The following is a 19272-nucleotide window of genomic DNA, read 5'->3' as shown; positions in this document are numbered from 1 at the left end:
GGACGCGTTGCGCAGCGTATCGCATGCTTTCGGCGATAGTGTGTTTGCCCTTCAAAATGTGTCGGAAAATGGGCGTATGAGAAATCAGAAGTATTCGATACTACGTGCGACATACGTATTCTAAATGTGGTTGCTCCGTCGTTTGGGACCTGTCTGTAAACAATATTTCTCCGTACGAACACATTAGAACTTATATTAGCTTCTCTGCGGCGCTCGCAGAAGGAACGACAATATAACAAGGCCATCCAATTTGCCCGATGGCGCGCTGGAACGATAGCTGCCTGCCTAGTATTCCTGCAGTCTTTTCAAAACATGTGGCGAATGCTTGTTCCGAATGCATGTTGAATGCAGTCTCGTTTTGCGGTCAAACCGAGTACCTCGCTTCGCTGGTAGGTTGAGGCTTGGACACAACGGCGTGGAATTTGTGACGCACGTACAAGACGTCATCAATGTGTGAGCACCCAGGATCGTCATCTATGGATGTATTCAATCGGAATACAAAAGCTGACGACCGGGTCGTCATGCCTGAACAGTGTTACATTTTTTTTTTCTGCATTGGGGCCTGCCTGTTATCCAAGTGTGAGACATGGTGGAAACGGTTACGTGGTCAACATAGTAAACATGGCTAACCGGTGGGACATGACACGACACGGTGCACAACATGACATGCGCCCAACGCTTCGGAAAGAAAGCTGTACCATCCACACACACACACAAAATGTATATATAGAGAAGAAATAAAGTTTGAAAACATTGGGTAGTTGTTTCATGTGGCGATGAGGTACTACTCGTACTATAGTCATTCATCGATCCGAACCATGTATCGAGCTGTTTAATGCTTATTAAGACTGGAGCGACCACGTACAGCGCGATAGTCGGCGCCGTCCCGGTAGTGGACGATGAGGTCAGTCGTGATGTGCGACAAGACGAACTCGCGGCCAATCAGCGGCAAGAAGAACACGACGAACATGAGCACCAGCAGGCAGCTGATGAGGGATCCCTGAAGCGACGCGTAGAGATCCAGCAATGAGATGTTTTGCCGAAGGGCGCCCAGGAAGCCGATGGAGGCGGTGACGAAGTAGACGACGGAGAGGAACATAAACAGCAGCTCCAGGTTCAGCAGCAGGTACACCAGCCACGTGTTGGGTGAGGCGGCGTCGGTTTCGGTCTTATCTCGGCCGAAATACGCGTAAACGGAGCCCAGGAAGACGATCGCCGAAACTGTGCGCGGGGCCAGAGGAAAAAAGCGTGACTTAGCTTATAGTCGCTGCCTTTCCGTGGAGAACGAGCGACAGTGCAAATGGAGGAGACGGGACAAACTATGCGACGACGACAAGCATGGCCAGGTAGGGATGTGGCGAATATTCGAAAGCTTTCGAATATTCGAAACTTTCTAAATCGTACATTCTACTATTTCTATTCGGTCCTCGAAGTGAATAGTCCTTATTTGATTAGCTAGGTCCTCGAATCGAATAGACCCTCTGCAAGAATACTAACATTTCGAGTACTTTTCGAATATTTTACATATACGACTGTATACATGATGAAACATAAAATTGAAGGAGAAACGCGTTATTTTTCACCGTACTTACAGTGGCCATAGGATACTAAAGCGCGCTGCGTCATTTGGTCAGTTGGCCTTTACGGCTACACGCGATCCCTAGAAACGAAATATTTTTTTTGGAGTCGGCATTCAGCAGAGGATATTGTTTGGATACTATTTGTAATGTAGCACAGGTGTGCCCTCTTCGGAATAAATCAGAATACATTTCATTGCAACAAACTTTATACAATAGTGGCCTCATCTGCCGCGACAACTAGAACTAGAGCAAAGTGGCTTCCTTTCTTTTTTCTTTCACTTGTCTGGTCGCGACGATATGCGGCTAATAATTGAGCCAAAAGGTGACCTTCTAGAACTTTACATCATAATTCATGATCATGCATTCTCTTAAGAGACCTGCGTTCACAAAACACCTGCTCATTTGTTACTAAAGGCATCTTTGCGCTTTTCAATGAAGCACGATTTATAATATGCAGCGAAATGACAACATCTTTTAATATTGCCAGTAACACGGCGGTAAACGTGCTTGTTCTAATGGTGAGAAGGCTGTGCATAATTCACAATCTATACGAAAAAATTACGACATTCGATTGGGTAACGTCTGGCACAATTCAATTCATACTCGATGATCTCGAATGCTGCTATTCACACACGCTTAATGGGCAACCAGTGCTTGTACTCATCGCATATGTTGTTATGTGTCCCGCATTTGTGTTATTACCTAAATAGAGAAGCGGTGCTTATGCGGAGGGTTGGACAGCTCTACTGCGCCCGGCGAGCAGTACATGGATCTTCGGTAGATGCAGAACTAGCACCAAGTCGCTGTCTCGAGCAGACCCCCACCCCCTTATTTGCACAATTCATTTCTTTATCAATATTCTTTTGTACTTGCCTTTACTTAGCTATAACGCAGCTCTCACAAGAATTTTTAGCCCGGTGGAAATAATTATTTTACATATAGGAAAAATTTCGGCAGATCCCATACCCTGTGGGAATAGATGTAATGCGAAGTAGTGTGCAGGGAGACTACCAAATTAAGGAACCGCTCATGACATCACGAAGATGTAGAGGGCTGTTTCATGACCTACATGACACGCATGTGATGATATTCGTGTCAAGACCAATCATGTATGGTCGTCATACGCTGCTGTCAGAGTAAGCTAAATTTGGTACATACCAAGTTAACGAAACGACCATGAAAGCCCCAAAACGTAGACGGTTGCATAGATACTGTCAAAGTGGCAAATGTTCGCCAGGAAATGCTTCGAATTTGAAAGCAGAAAGCAAACAGTAGAACAAAGAGGAGGACAAGCAATGCAAAAAACACAATGAATAACACAGCATTAATTAGCGGAAATCAGACATCCACCCTTTTGTAGCAATTACTACGAAGGTGTGGATGCCTCAGTTTTCCTTCTTTAATTACTCCTCTCCACCTTGAGGGTTTCGGCAGAACTATTACGTCAAACTCTTGCCTTTGCTTCGAGTTGTTGACAAATTCGACTTCGCCCTACTCTCTCGTAGCCGCTTGGTTAGCTCAGATGTTAGAGCGTCTGTCCCGGAAAGATGCTGGTCCCAGGTTCGAATCCCAGATCAGGACGAATTTTTCTTCAACTGCGAGGCTTTTCTTTCAGGGAAGCTGTATTGTTTTCCATTGTGGCAATTGCTACGAACGGGTGGGTGTCTCTGATGTTCCTTTAATTACTACTCTTCACCTTGCGGGTTTCCGCAGAACTATTACGTCAAATAACACATGTCATAACAACACTTCCATATCACGAATCAGACAAAAATAATATACGTGTGGATTACAAGACCTGGCTGGCTGTTTGTGCATTGTAGTCATTGAGAGAGGCAAGACTGAGTTGTATTCAAATCTGAGAACTCAAAAAATGACTTGCACTGCCAACTTCCGTAGAATTTTCTTATACCGGAAAAGGCCCAGCCACGTTAAGCCGCGATATTTCTAACGTCAAAAGAACGTCATCTGTTTCTAAGCTTTGACGCGAAGTTTTCTAATGAAGGACCACCCTTGTCTTTTTTTATTCTGGCGCCTATAAATCTTTTCGAAAGAAAAGGAATCACATTGAAATCAGAGGAGTGTGGCAGACAAGGATGAATGAAAAGTTGAGGCCACAAGCGATTACTAACAATTGAATTCTAATCAGATAACAAGAATGGCAGGCGACCCTAATCTTTGACTTAGGTGTCTCTCGGTGGCATTGTTACCTCGGCGTAGGTTTTCTTTTGGTTAAATTTAGGCGAACGCAGCGCACGAACTGAATTCAGAGGCAAATACTTTCCATTTCTTAGCCGGTTAAATATCATGCCATCTCCTCGTGTGTGACGGTATTAGCGACCTCATAACTTCCGCTTTCTAATTCTGGTTTCTCAGGAATTTCTCAGGAATTTCTCAAAAATCATGCACATGTTGCGGAGCTCTAGCGTCAAAGATTCTGTGCTCTGGCGTGCGTTTATCAGTGATTTATAATTCATGCTAATTATTCCACACACTTCAGTAACTCAACGTGTAACTAAACGTATGCTGTGATATCATACATATAACGAAACCCATGAATTTTGTACTGTACGGTTTTTCTCTATTCTTTCCAACTTATCTTCAATTTCCTTCCTGGTCGTTTTAGGACGAGAACTTACATTTTTCAGGCTGAGAACTTACTACTTGCGTCCATTTACGTGTTTTCGAATAACGCTTCAGAGCCAAGTGGTAGAGAGACTCTGGTTTGAATTCTTTCTTCGTCCCTCTGGCGCCTCATTTCACTATGGATCTCACACTCTTAATCGTGTTAAGTGGGTAGAACATATTTGCAAGTACTATTATGCCTGCGAAGATAAGCCTGCGCGCGACAAAAATGTCCTTGAGCATCGGCTCTTCTTTCGGCTGACTTTTCAACAATGTTAGTGTTATACATCATTCTTAATGGCGGATTTTCTTGTAGGCGACGCATCCCCATTGCCGAGGTTTTTTCGGGAATAATATAAAACGAGCACTACGATTTATTTTGCTTGCGTTGCACAAAAGGGAGAACAACAACACGGATAACGGCGAATGCACATTTGGTATGGTCTTCACATTCCCATCTTCGATTACTATCTTCTACCTAATATTATTTTGACTCACAAGCAGCAACGTGGCCGTTGATCAGAGACAATGAAAGGCTTAAGATTGTTCCTCGCATGTTTCACTACAGCGGAACATCTTAATCTTGTACCACGTAAGTCTTGCCAACAATGTGGAACATAATATTCAGCGTACATAGTCGTACACTGAAACTTTCGTAGAAAAAGACTAACCGCCCACATTCCAGAGCGTTCCTTCACTCATCACTCCACCTCGACCCGGTAAAGTGGTTGACAGCACCACCCCTTCATAGAAGCGGTCACTGCTCTGCATTAACGTTCGACGGCTATTCTAGGGGAGAGCAGCATGTTTTGCGAGCGAGGGGCGGCGCTGTGTTCAACTCGGTTGACTGGAGTAAGAGCGTGGAGTGGAGAATTGTTTGAAAATGGAGGATGGTAAGTGGTGTACCAACTCGCTGAAGTGCCCTACGGCACGCGCAGATTGAGGCAAATTTTTTTTTCTCGTTAGCGTCTCTTCAACGGCAATTAGGTGTAAAATTCACACGTATTTGGACAAAGCTAGCTTACCGATTATGATGAGGAAGTTACATCCTGATAGCGGCAGCAGGAGGCTCGGGTTCACGTCCAGTATGGTGGTGTCCGAGAGCTCGTACTCGGGCTCCTTGTATGACTCAGGCCCCTCAAAAATCTCCGAATCCAGCTCCGGTGTGTATGGCGTTATAGGAGTGCCAGGAATCGTTTGCAAGGCCGGAGTAATCGCGGCGGGCGTCCTACCACCCGCCACGGAAGCAGCTGCAGACAAGAAAAAATAAATACGCGCATTTCATTCAGCATCGCCTACGTCACCCCGCGGTTCGCCATTCTGCGCACAATAGGTGTAGATGCATTGAAGCGAGATCGAGCGGAGTCGCCCCCTGGCGGACACTCGCTGAACCACGCATAGTGTGGATGGCGTGTCGCGTCGATCGCTAACGCCTCCGCGTTGAAGCATGCACGTACCGCGCGCACATTCTCTAAACACTGGTGTTTCCGTAGTCGTAGCGCAGTCATTAATGCTGGCATGCATTTTCTCCGCGATGCACCGGTACCATGTCTTTTAGGCATTGCACCGCATTCTTTGAGCTGTACATCAACGGCCACGTGCGTCGAGCGTGCCAAATGCGGTCGAAACACGCTCGGCTGGCCACGGCGACTGGGCCACGATCAGTTCAATTGTGTGGTTGCTTTGTGTTGCAAGGACATCGCCGAAAAGCATTTTGAGTCATTCTAACCAAATGAAGAGGTCGCAGCAAGCGCGTGCTGAGCTTTCGCGACTTTGGTCGCAATGACTTGGTGATTTCGCAACCGTTGTGATACCACGTAACATGAAGTGACACGATCAGTTATTCGCACATTACAAAGAAAATATCTTATGCGATCATACCATACCGAGGGATACACTTGACCTTAGGCGTGTGGCTGCGTGAGTGTCATTTAAGGGTTACGCGACCAGCCTTATTTGTGCCTTTGGTGTCATTGTATAAATATGGAATAGGAGGGCAATATATTAGGAATTCGCCTCAGTTGGCACGTTTTAATAGCATAGAATAGGCTGAAGTCGCCAGCAGCGAAGCGCTATAGCTCAGATTTCAATCCGTGTCGCCGCCCACTTATCCACATCAACGCGGAGACGGTGCTGCCACGTTAGGTTGCATGTATGTATGTATGTATGTATGTATGTATGTATGTATGTATGTATGTATGTATGTATGTATGTATGTATGTATGTATGTATGTATGTATGTATGTATGTATGTATGTATGTATGTATGTATGTATGTATGTATGTATGTATGTATGTATGTATGTATGTATGTATGTATGTATGTGTGTATGTGTGTGTGTGTATGTATGTATGTATGTATGTATGTATGTATGTATGCACTGCAGTATCTAACTACCCGCTAGTCGGCCTGTCAGTCTATCGATCCACTACTATGCTAAATCTCCATAATACGAAATTCTAGCTAAGACAAACAAAACAGTGATGCGAGTTACTAAGCTTGCACTACCGGTGAATTTTATTAGTGATATTAACTCGACGCTTGCGGGACCACAAGGAGGTGTTTGAATTATACGAAAGATTGAATTACCAAACAGAAGCAAAATGACAAAATATATTTTTATTGTTTACCCAGCCTGTTATGTTATTTAGTTTTGTTTCTCTTGAAAGACGAATCAATCACCAAGAAGCGAAGAGCGCCGACGTGTCTCAACAAGAGCTTAGTGTGACGCAACACAAAACAAGTGGCAGTCGCTTCAGAGGCGCAAGAAATATCGACCCACAAAAGATAATGATAAACTTAAAAAAAGCAGCTTCACACCAATAGAAGCAGTACAATCGCCTCTCTGAGTTTATTGTGCCTTCCAACTTACAGTAAACGCAGTGCGCCTGAGGGTCGGTACTGGTGCGGGTCGGTGGGAACCGAAGCGGCGGGCTTTCGAGTTAGAACTACGCAAGTTTTTTTTTTCTTTTTCCATAGCAATGTGGAGTTTTTCGCATGGACTTTTCATTCGGGTAATATTAAGTTAAAAGCCGAATAAAGAAGACAGGCAGTAGACTGTACATCGCTGTTAGAAGCCAGCCGAAGAACTCCCGTTACCACTCTTCGCGAATGTGAACCCGCGACCATGAATCCGTACGGCCACAACGCAGATTGTTTTTTTTTTTCAGCGCGTATATAATAACCAATCCACTGGATAACGTGAAAAGTGAATGAAACATATGCAAAAGCTTTTCCTTAGTGGCAACTTTAAAGTAGAAGTAATTAATACCTAAAGACACTCATTCTTTCAGTTGTAATAAAGCCTAATTTTTAGAAAACCTTATGCAGGACCTGTTAGAACTTACTTGAAGCGACACTTTAGTGAAGACTTTAGTTAAAGGTTGTAGAACGAAAATACGGTGCCCGCAGTTCTATTCATTTCCCCCATGCGCAGTGGCTGTAATATGGCAGTATTTGTGTTTATGCACCGCTTAAGCCCTGACTTTATTATTGTCATGTTGTTGCGACGGGGAAGAAACAGACTGCGCCAGAACTGCGAGGGGTGAGTCTAACTCGTTATCCGGCAAACATGTGCACAGGAAGAAACCAGTAACGCTGAAAGCACCACGATAAAGGCGAGCACAGACGTCTGTGCTCGAAATCCAATCTTTGGTTTCAAGGTCAAACGAGGAGGCTTTTTTTTTTTTTTTACAGATGACTTCACGTACATTCCTGCGTAATGGCAGATTCTCGTGCACATTTCAGAGGGTATATACGCCAATATTCGGCTCGCGCTCGCAGTCTTATTAGGCAATGCTTTCATTTCATATTAGAACCGGTGAGGTCATTCCAGAATGCCCCAATGCAAGACGGCGCGTCTTCCGCCAAGCTAGAACGCTGTATCATGCTAAAGACGGGCCACCGTGAAAACAAAAAACACATAAGCAATGTGAGAGTGTCAATATGCAGTACACGAAGTTGCTTCTGTAAGCGTATTGCCACAGGAAACGACTTTGCTACGGTAAACGTATTGCTACAGTAAACGTTCCTACAGAAAACGTTGCGGTATGAGTTAGGCATTGCTTTCGTCACTGAAGCTTTACAGCATCACTCGCAGCGGTGACTCAGTGCCTAAGGCGATGGTTCAGGTTTCGATTTCCGGGCTTGAGCTACCACATTTAGATGGGTGCGGAGTGTGACCTTGCTTTCGGTGCACCATGGTCCCGGTGTACATAAAAAATCCCAGTGGTCGAAATCGGTGGCCAAATTTTATTGCAATACTGTAATTGGTACTTATTAAATATCAAAATTGTTATATATAAATATTAAAATAAAAATATTAAAACAAGCTGCTGTAACCACACGAAAGATCAGGGTGCTGTGTACAAATTTCTTCTATGGCATATTTTTTTTTCTGTCTTCGTTTTCGTTCCAGTAGCACATTGCGATTTATATCCGCAAATTTATTGGTGCCCCGCCAACAAGGCATATTTAAACTGAAAGAAATGAGTGCTGGCATGAATTCATTACCTCCACGTGATGGCGCCTTTGATGACTGCGGTTCTTCAAGTGACTGCTTTTGGGAAGCCGCAACTGACATGGGGCTCTTCCCCGAAGGTGGCTTGCCTGAGGGTGCGGGAGACTTGACTTTGTCGTCTCCTTCCTGGCGCAAGGGTTTGGGAGTTCGAGCACCCGTCACTAGGTCCATGACCAGCGGTTCCATGTGGAACGCACTGGTCCAAGGCGACCAGACTTTCTCGAAGATCACTGTGCCAACCGTCGCTGGTGGCGCTGCATCTTCAGCATCGGGCGAGGGCACCTAGGTGTAAGGTACGAACGCGATGTTTACGTTTGGTGAAATTGTCATCTTTAAAGAGGTGCTCACGAACAAGGCTTTAGTATAATTTATCTGAAGAAGTATTTTGTTCCAAGGACAAATTACTCAGTGAAACGTCGCTGATTAGGCAAGAAAGGAAAGAATATGTTTCTCTTTGTGAAATTTCCAGGCCGGATGACCATAAGGCTACGTAAGCGAGGCATCACAGTTTTCGAAATATTTTCGGACATTTCTGGGCCTATTTCTTTCACTAACCATTCTAAAAATCTCAATAGCCTGACTTTTTGACGCCTTTAGAATGGAGCATAATGTTTGTTCATCGATAAGGTACAAAAACTGCCTCCAAGAAGCGTTTTATAAACCGCATGGTGGCACAAAGGGCTTGCACAAATGCAAAAACGTCAAAGCCCGTCCTTCACTTCTGCTTATTCTTTCGGTCATATATATATATATATATATATATATATATATATATATATATATATATATATATATATATATATATATATATATATATATATACATTATTTCTAAACAGCTATACCACAGCCTACCTGAGTGGGGTGACGACTTCGGTCATGACTGCCGCTATTCTCCACGGAACCCTCGGAAGTTGCTGTTAATGAGGATACGAAGAGGCCTCGACAAAGCGGTTGCCTTTTTACCCTTGCAGACGCAAACGTATTGGTCGATTTCAAAGACAGCATCCCTCCAGACATCCGAGAAGGCGTGGACCACCGCGGCCCGAATCGGGACACCACAGGTAAGCTAGATCGGGCTAGAGACTCGAACTCGCATTCAGGTGCTGAACTTCGTAGCAACACCTGTCTTGGTGCGGCGGCCGAAATATCGGACACTGTCTTCTCAGTCAGACACGGTCGGGCCTTCAAAGCGCCTCCCAACTGCGCCGGTAGGTCTTGAGATACCCGACGCAGAATGTTCTTCAAGCTTTCTGCTTCGCTGGAGGACTGTCGTTTGAAGCATCCTCGCGTCGACCTGTCACACAAACCCGAATCCATGTCTTGGATGTATTCGGGTCTCTCCAAAGGCGAAGGCCTCCTGAGAGGAATCATCGAACGTGGAAGCCACATCAACGCGTTTCTTATTCCTGCTAACGACATGACTTTAGGCGTTCGCCGTGCACGAGTAACAATAGACCGGTACCGTGCTCTCGCCTTAGGGGCCACAGTCTCTGCATCTGCTGCCGCTAGTTCACGTGGTTCTATGAGGACCCCAGTAGTCTCGCACAGCACATCGTCCAAGACGCACCAGGGTTCCTCCTCGATGCTGGTTCCTGCTACCTGAGGCGATATGGCCGACGTCATCTTCAGAAAGGACGGCCACGCCTGAGTGTTCTTGAACCCGGCTACACGCTGCACGACTGGCGTAATGGAGTGCCCTGTTTGAAACGCGATAAATTTTGGTATTATGCACAACTTATTGTGTGTGTGTTCCACGCTGAAGAAAAGGAGGATTACGCATAATGTAAAATAAGATAATCATTTGGACGGGCGTGTGCCTTTAGTATTTAGCTCGACAGAGAATTATAGTTAAACGCCTAACACAAGCTGAGTTGACCTTTCGTAATAAATTCCGGGTAATTAACTGCTGCATCTGCTTTATATGGCATTGGCTAAGCTGTGTTCTTAGAGCATCTGCAATTCATTAGTCTTGTTCTGGACGAATTGTTTTTATTTGTAATGTCCCTCAGGTTCAGCATCACCTGAGATATTATGCTCGGGCAAATTGACGGCAGCACTTGCAAAGCTGTAGGCCCACGTGCAGGTGACACCAATCTTCCTCCTCGTAAAGTCAATTGCATAAAGGTGAATCACCCGGACTTCGGTACTTTTACGAATCAACACGCGAGTATAATATTTACAACGAGAGTATCGTGATGTGCATGAGTAATGCTCTTGGAGTGGTGCAAGTGCGGAGTTATGGGCGATTTTCGAAAATCTTTCAAAACGCGACAAAAGAGGGGTGGCATTTGAGATGTCCCCAGACGCTTTGCACAAACACTCTAGAAGGGTCCTCCAACTGATTGCTGCTAGTGATATGGTAGTACTCACGGCGACTTTTGTTTCCCCTTGATGCTGAGGGTGCTGCCCAAGGTCGCTCCAATGAGATCCCCTCGAAACGCGGTCGTCTCAACGTCCACCCCTCTTCACAACGTAGCTGGTTCAGCTGCCGGAGACTGCAGAATCTGCTGCTTCTATCGGCGTTTCCTAGTTTCACAACTGATTATTGTACGAGACCAGATAAAAGAACGCTGTAGCTGTACTGACGCCTCACTTCTTCTTCTGGAGCTGACAACGCTGGCACGCGCATTCACGAGACGTCGACCAGAGCGTGCATGAATTTGCTGCCTTGCATCAGCATCAGCACTTGTTTAACAGGCCTGTGGAACGAGCCTGAATATTGGTAAATATCTTGAGATAGGGGGCCATAAAGAGGCCTGTCTTTCTGTTAGATTTATTGAATGGATTATGTTCCTCATTTCATGATACTTTGCGGTTGTTGGGTAGGTAGGTAGGTTCCCTGTCTCGCCTCGTTTCGGTACTCTGATAAAAAATATGTGTGACCGAGAGCGGAATTAAACCTCGGTCTTCGGGTACAAAACCGTCAAATTCACTAACCATTAAATGATGATGATGATGCACTTTCAAAAGCATGGCTCATGGAAGATGATAATGACGTTGATGAGACGGCCCAGTGTCAAACAGCAAGTGGCACATTCCCAGTGGCACATAACCAGTGAGTCAAGTTGGTTCTACAGTTAATTTCGAACCCTGTTCTTACCACAAACCAGCTCGATGCTGTAGCCCTTCGGCCACGGACCACCTAGCGACCCATGTTCACGAGAATTATTGTTATAGACCAAGCCTGATAGAAAGAAACGCAGAAAGATAGCCCATAAATGTCCGTTAAGTTCTCAAATGATGCTAACTGCATTCAAAAGCTCTCGACAAGACTCATTGCAGAGGGCGCGTCAAATAATTCCAGCATTCGCTATCCGCGGGCGTCGTTTGCGGTTCCCCAAAAAGCTCGTCAGTGGATAGTTTTAAATAAACCTTATAGACCTTTGTTAGTGGCGAGCAGGAACGTAGCATCGAACTAAGTCGAACGGGTGTTCGAGTTGGCTCCATCTACTGGTTTAGTCGCCATACCGTCTTCCTTGCAGTGGTACGTGCGGACCTTCAGACTTTCCAGCAGCCGCTTTTATCTTCAGTGGGGTCATAGTTGATTACGTTGATGCTAACATGTTTCCAGTGCACGTATTGTGAAATGAAATCACTCAAGACTAAAAGCAAACTATGTGTTACTTTTGTGAGAAACACAAATGAAAGCGCGAGAGAGCATTCGGGCTGCATACACGCTACATACGCGCGGCGCTTCAGCGTTGAAATACAATGTGTTTCCATATTGCTTCAATAGCGATCGCACTCACGTCAATATTAATAAATATTCGTAGCAACGCGGGTGGTGGCGGGTTTAGTTCAAGCACAGCTTTACTTTGTTAGAGCCCAGCTTTTAGGCGCCCGTTCCTGCGTTGATCGTCGGTGTGCCTCGGCGTCCTACCTCGTAAACGAGCGAACGGGCACAGCGAAAGATGAAAGCGAACGTGAAGCGCAGCAAAAGATAAGAGAGCGTGATGAAGAAAGTGGAGGAGGAGGCTACAGTGTAAGCATGAGGCTGAAAGTAGAGGAGGAGCGGAAGGGAAATGGTCTGCACATGCGCTGAGTTGCCGGCGGCCGTGGTATCCGCCGCTGCGCAGGCGATCTCCTCTGTGCTTATGGGGGGAGGCCACTGTGGCGTGACTGGAGGAAGGGCTACACTCGTCTGCGGCGTCAGATGATGAGGTCAGTCCGCGGTACTAGCACGTTTAACGGGGATCACTGGTCCTGCTTGGGGCGATGGCAAGCGGCTACGAGTGAGGCTCATTGGGACACTTTCTTGGGTGTTGTCGCTGCTGGCACTGGTGGCATGATTTTCCCCGACGAAGGGCCGCTCTCGTTGTTGCTGGAACGAAAGCTTCAGCAGAAAAGCGCAGTGCCCTTCATGGCGAACTCTGCGGTGACGGTGACTACGATATGCCACCTGAGTAGCGCACGTCGTCCGTATAAAAACAAAGCGCTGCGTGAGCGGAGGTCTGCCTGCGGCGGCTGCTGTGAATCGCGCCCACGCATCACCCACGCATTGCTTCTCGCGATCTCCCAATCTGCAAGGCAGTCGCACCAGAATTCGCTCTGTTTGCAATGTGTCGCACGGGACAAATTGTCTGCGCCAGCTACTTACTGCATTCTCTTCCTATTATATAGCGAATAAATATATAATAATAAAACAAAATATTGACACGCGAACTGAACACACTTGTATACCTGCGCACAAATTTCGGATTATGGATAATGTTAATATTTAGTGAATTTTATCCCTCTTCTTCGAACTGTGGGTGTGAAGTCTTGCCACGCCGACAACTTGAACTACTGGCTAGGCACATCAACATACATACAGACTTCAGAATTCGGGAATGTGCGACTAATTTTGGAAGACCATGAGTACGCCCATTTTTGGGCAGTACCTTAGAAAGGGTATCTCCCTTCTGCGTTGGCAATCTGCCCGGAAAGACGAAAAGAAATGCATTGCACCTGCATCATTACTTATACTTGCGTATTTTTACATTCTATTTTGGTCGTTCACTAGGAACATCTCTGAAGCGGCATAATGTTTGCATAACACTTTCTTTAACATTTGCCGTTGAATTAAAGATCGATAGTTAACCTTATGAGGAAGCACTTGTTCTCGAGTGCCTATCTGAATACGCGTGTGTCAAAGGCAAATTCTTTTTCAAGGCAACCACAGAACCAATTTTGATAAACATTACTGAATTTACAATAAAAATACTCGATTAACTATAGGAAGCCGCCTTTTGTTTGACACAAATTGCAAAACGGATATTGTTTTTCTCGGGAACCACTGCACTGATTCTGATACTGTTGCTTTTTTTTTTACTTTGAATGAATAAGTTACGCTAGTCAGTCTATAGGCTGAATTTTATTTGACATAAATGGTGTGATAACAATTACCAAACTTTCCAAAATGAAAAGAACTCAAGTACCCAGTTTACGAATTTGTACCTCAGCAATAATGATCAATGTCACTGTTTTGTAAACTGACCTAATAATAATGCGAAATTATGCAATATGCACCTTTATGAAAAATGTCCTAAATTTGCGAGTTGGAGTCTTGCAATATCCTTTTCAGTGTAGCTCTTTGTGTGACCTGTAAACTAGCGCATCCATGTCTTGGCTTGAAATGCTTGATATTTTCGGTTCAGAGTTAAGCATTACTAAATTAGGAGTTCTGTATTTATTAAGGCTAAAGCCTTAAGTGGCTCAAATCGCCTATGGCCGTAAGAAATCATCCCCGGCTTGGTGATTTCTCTCAGCCCAAGGTAACGTCAAAACTAACAGTTGATCTCAGTAATTAAGAAATGAAAAAGAAAACGTAAAGACTTCGTTCGCATCCTGAGATAGCGTGAGCAGTTTTACATTTATCATTTATTTTATTGCTGTCCGAAAGCGTACTAAGACTCTCAGTGAGGTGAAAGTGGATACAGGCGGTTTTTCTGGCCTGGTCGGGACACAGACACGTTTTGAGGCAATCACGGTAACCTGCCGCTCTACAGTCGGCCGTACATGTCAAGCATGTGCAGTAGGCTTGCTGGTTGGAGTATTAGGGTAACCAATAACGTATCACACTAAGCCAAAACACTTAACAAGTAGTCACGCATTCGTTTCCTTCACATATGGACATGGAAATCCGGAAGTGGGTACATACGTCCAAGGAACTGGAACGTATGTACCCGTAATATTTTGCTGGAAACGCTTGTTGCGAATGCTATGCACGAAGGTGAGCTTTGTGGTGGAACCACGGCCTCTTGCGTGGCGGCGATGCGGCGGAGGCGAGCACCAGCTGGAATTAATGCTTGGAAGCGGGCGCACCGCTTCGTGTCAACCAAGACACCCATCCCACCGGCGCGCGTATAATCGTGGACGCCATGGCCGGTCTGAGAACGCTGCGGCCTGTTTGTGTGTGTGAAGAGGTTTGTTTGAGTTTTCGAGTATCAAAATTATGTTTTCCCGTATAGTCAAATTACAGTCCGAGAGCTATCATGTCTGTCGTATCAGTCGTAGTTCACGATTTTTCTACGTATTTTAGCTTGAGAAATCCAATTAGTCCAGTAAATTCCTTGCACCATATGGTGCAAGGAATTGTACAAGGTACTATCGGCGTCAAATGAAAGTTGAACGTGGAGCGCGTGGCCCAAGCACAAGTTAAGATATAGTGCGCGCCGTCCAGTCATTACCATTGACAGGCGCGCACATCCGATGTTGCCGCACTGCGCGATCCCCCTTTAGTGGGATAATTTCGCTTCTGTCCTGGTTCTTACATTTGAAAGGGAGAATAGAAAAAATAAAAACGAAGCTAAAATATTGCCGTTTACGGCGAGTCTTGTCGCACAGATCGCCGAAGCCACAAGTGCTGTCAGCGCGAATAGCGGTGCGCGTGGTGCAGTTTGCACCGTCATTGCTCGCACAACACGGGCGAATCTACCTTGCGATGACGGTGCACGGTGCGGGCAATGACGGTGCAAACTGTACCACGCGCCCCGCTATTCGCGCTGACACCACTTGTGGCTTCGGCGATCTGTGCGACAAGACTCGCCGTAAACGGCAATATTTTAGCTTCGTTTCTTTATTTTTTATATCCTCCCTTTCAAATGTAAGAACCAGGACAGAAGCGAAATTATTCCACTAAAGGGGGATCGCGCAGTGCGGCAACATCGGATGTGCGCGTCTGTCAATGGTGATGAATGGATGGCGCGCACTATATCTTAACTTGTGCTTGGGCCACGCGCTCCACATTCAACTTTCATTTGACGCCGATAGTACACGTAGTTCAAAAATTTTAGCCGATGAGACTTCCGACACCGTATGTCGGATTTCCTGCGACATGGGCTTCTCAACGCTATCGCATTAAAATAGCACGCCCATATGAGCACATACCGTTTTGTGAGGCCTCGTTAAAACAAGATAAACGTCGGACTAAAAAATTGACTACTCGGTGGAAGCTTCTCTGTCTTTACTAGTGCTGTCATTTATAATTATTAGCCTGGTTGACCAAAGGACAAAGCTGGGTCTCCTTATTGAAGAAGTGCTAGGCACACTGGAGGCTAGTTTAGATGATACCTCTACTAGATTCTATTTTCCAGACTCCCAGTGTGCCAAAAATTGCCAAATCTGAAAAAGAGATAAAGATGAGTTGTCATTTCAGAGGTGCATAGGTTCCTATTAGAAGAATTGTACTGGACATGTCTACCAATTTCAGCTAGCCGAAGAAGAAGCGAGAAAGGTACTTCCGATGAAAAAGAATGGGGGGAGGGGGCTTGGATGAGCTATAAACAGTGATGGGCGCCTTGTCGGTCTAGTTCTCTGCTCTATTACAAAATTTGGCGCAGTCGCATATGGAAACTTTTGCTACTCTCCTGAGCGGCACCAATTTTCCACGGACATTGTTCAGCGGTGCTAAAGTTCCCGTGATAAGCCGGTGAACGTTGCACAGTGCGTCTACGGTGAAGAGCGGTCCTGCTCGGGTGAGCAATCGCCATATTGAACTCTTACTACTGCAACTTTACTCCCTGAATTCGAAAGCTGGCAACGGATTTCAAGTTTGTCATGAGTAGTCCCCAGCATGACGCAGACGACGTGCGTTCTTGCAAGCTTCGTGGTTCCACCGCAGCAAATCCCGTCTTCACGAAAACGCAAGTAACCTTTGGTACCTAAGATTTAGAGGACCACAGTGCAAGTGCGCTGATGCGCGATACAATGAAGTTGCAGGAAACGAATAGCCAACACCAGCAGCAACTATTTAATTTTTATTGCAAGCAAACTTGCGGCTAATGAGGAAGACACCCGTGAAGCTTCTCAGGCCGGAAGTCTCCGACTGGTCGTACACAGGAAATGCCCAGGAATGGCTCGGTTTTTACGAATACGTCTGTGATAGGAATTGCTGGCGAGAGGATAAAGACAAAGTTCTGAACATGCCTCTGTAGTTTCGAGGTAGTGCAATGATTTGGCACGAGCTTCAAGCTTTTGAGAAAGCTAAACGCCCATGGAACGAGTCGAAAGAGAACTTTTTATTTTCGTTCGGTGAGAACACGCTTCAAAGCTGTGATTAAGCTGTCTCCTACAAGTACAACTCCGGGCCGATTCATGACCATTTGAGAAATGGAGACTGCTCCATTTCGTTGACTCTGCTCTATCCCAGGCGTCATTGGTCGCACTCATCATGCTGGGACTTCTGGTGGACATGCGGTGTCCTGTTCAGCTTCGAAAGTGAAACAACATAGAAGAGTTACTACAGAATATAAAAGAGCTGTGTTACATTGTTGTGCAACCTGTGTGCAGTTATGATAATGTGAAATCCCAAGGTGGTCTGGCCTCACGGGATAATCAAGTCGCAAATTAGAAGGAGAGCAGGGAGGCAGCTAAACACACCTCTGATTACATTTCATCGCAACCACAACACAAGATATTTATTGCAGAGCCCACAAACTTGGTAAATATTCTGGTGTACGTAAATTGAAAAGAAGTCCACGCGTTGGTTGACAGCGGAACTCCCATCACTGTGGTGAACCAGTAACATATTCCGCACTTGAACCCAGTGAAAGATATCCCAGTCAGTGTGTATGGATTCGATGGCAAAAAGCAATTGCACAATGAGTGTGCGGACGTAAGCGTCCCGTGTTAGGGCAAGAACATCAAAACGAGAGCGCTTGTCCTTGATGGAGTGGAATATCAAATAATTTTGTCACGCCCAGTAATGCAAGCTCTCGGTCTAAATCTTCATTGGAATGACCGAGTTACTGCTCAAGATGAGCGTCAGTTATAATCGTCCTCCCTATTTAGTGAAAGCGTTCGGAAGCCCGCTACAGCGGATGATTTCACCAGTGTGTGCACGGAGCTCCTCTGCGTAGGAGGTTAATCTACACAGAGCGCAGGAAAAGGGTTCAAATTTAGCGTTTTCTATAGGGGTGGCAGTGAAATTTATAAGGCCTGGTCTTGCTGGGCCGACGTGACAACTATGGAAGGATGCCAACAAGATGCCGACCAGACACAAACGTTCGATTATATTAGGGGTGCATGTTTCGAGGGATAGGGGCGAAAATCACCGTGTCGGTGAGGTCCGGTGGAATGACCTGTTTCTGAACGCGCTGGACATTGTAAATGAAGCCGAGTTTCTGCAGGACGTGCCGGCCCGTGGCTGTCAGAGACATTTCTTCGAGTTGAGAGGCTCTTTGCGCATCTACGGATTCATTAGGCGTGTTGTATACCCCTAGCTGTTCTGTGTGTCGTATGGGTGATTTCAATGAATGTGTGCACCGCTTGCCCCCCTTTGCTGAATGCTTGTAGCTTCAGCCCTACGTGGGTGTGAGCTATTGCTTAAGGGGGTAGAGGCGGTATGAGCCATTCATTGTCTTACGTAACAGGTAAATTTCTCGTAAAAGAAAGCTCCTGAAGCTTGAAAATTTGGAAACATTTCATTACTGATATTTCATCTTTTTGCAATTCTAATTCTTTGGGTGGTCACCTGACAAGCCTATATTTACAAAATATTTCGGCACGTTTCAATATTTACATAAACATCGTGCATCGTATTGCCTTTCTGCAGACAATCAGTGCTCCCACACTTCTACCCTACTCTTTCAAAGTTATTATATAACTACGGGGCAGGGATCTTGGGATGCTAGAATCTTCTTGAGCCTACTTCGGTAGAGTTGTGCGTGTACTAATGTTGCTCGACACTCCTTACTTCAGTGTTTTCGTTAATGTGGCAAAAGCGGGGAGCTCCTTTCGGCAAAGCCGCAAATAATCTTAATAAGCAAAGAAAGCATGCTGTGCCGGAATATGATTATTCTAGAGAAGCTAAAATGCTTTCGCCTCCTTATTGTGTCGACATAGATATTGTCATGACGGATGACCTCAAGCCAATTACTAAACTCGTTACATAGCTCTGACACCTGTCATACGCTTCAAACAGGTTGCACAAAACTGAGCCTATGGGCTCTGCTAAAGAAATGCCTAATCTACGTTCACTGTACTAGAGGAAGATCTTGAAAACCATTCCGACGAGAATTCTACTGAGCAGATGGTTGTGATGCATTGAATGCGGTCGATTCGAGG

At 45.5% G+C, this 19272-nt stretch overlaps 1 protein-coding gene across 3 annotated transcripts in view; it reads right to left on the bottom strand.

Moving 5' to 3' along the window:
* The window catches only part of LOC135910115 (uncharacterized), an 18052-nt gene extending 6726 nt beyond the window's left edge, over positions 1–11326 (bottom strand). For 2 of the 3 annotated variants that reach the window (XM_065442159.1, XM_065442160.1), the window contains exons 1-5: positions 11098–11326; positions 9580–10424; positions 8719–9007; positions 5231–5455; positions 866–1221 (exon numbers count right to left, since the gene is read on the bottom strand). In XM_065442159.1, coding sequence (XP_065298231.1) covers positions 866–1221; positions 5231–5455; positions 8719–9007; positions 9580–10350 — 1641 coding nt within the window. In that variant the 5' untranslated portion in view covers positions 10351–10424; positions 11098–11326. The remainder of the gene's footprint in view (positions 1–865; positions 1222–5230; positions 5456–8718; positions 9008–9579; positions 10425–11097) is intronic. The other variant, XM_065442161.1, reaches the window with a different exon arrangement.
* Positions 11327–19272: the final 7946 nt, after the last annotated feature.

This window comes from Dermacentor albipictus, chromosome 7, assembly GCF_038994185.2.
Source record: "Dermacentor albipictus isolate Rhodes 1998 colony chromosome 7, USDA_Dalb.pri_finalv2, whole genome shotgun sequence".
In the NCBI taxonomy this organism is placed as follows: domain Eukaryota; kingdom Metazoa; phylum Arthropoda; class Arachnida; order Ixodida; family Ixodidae; genus Dermacentor; species Dermacentor albipictus.
The sequence above is the reverse complement of the archived record's forward strand: the minus strand, read 5'-3'. Positions and strand labels throughout refer to the sequence as shown.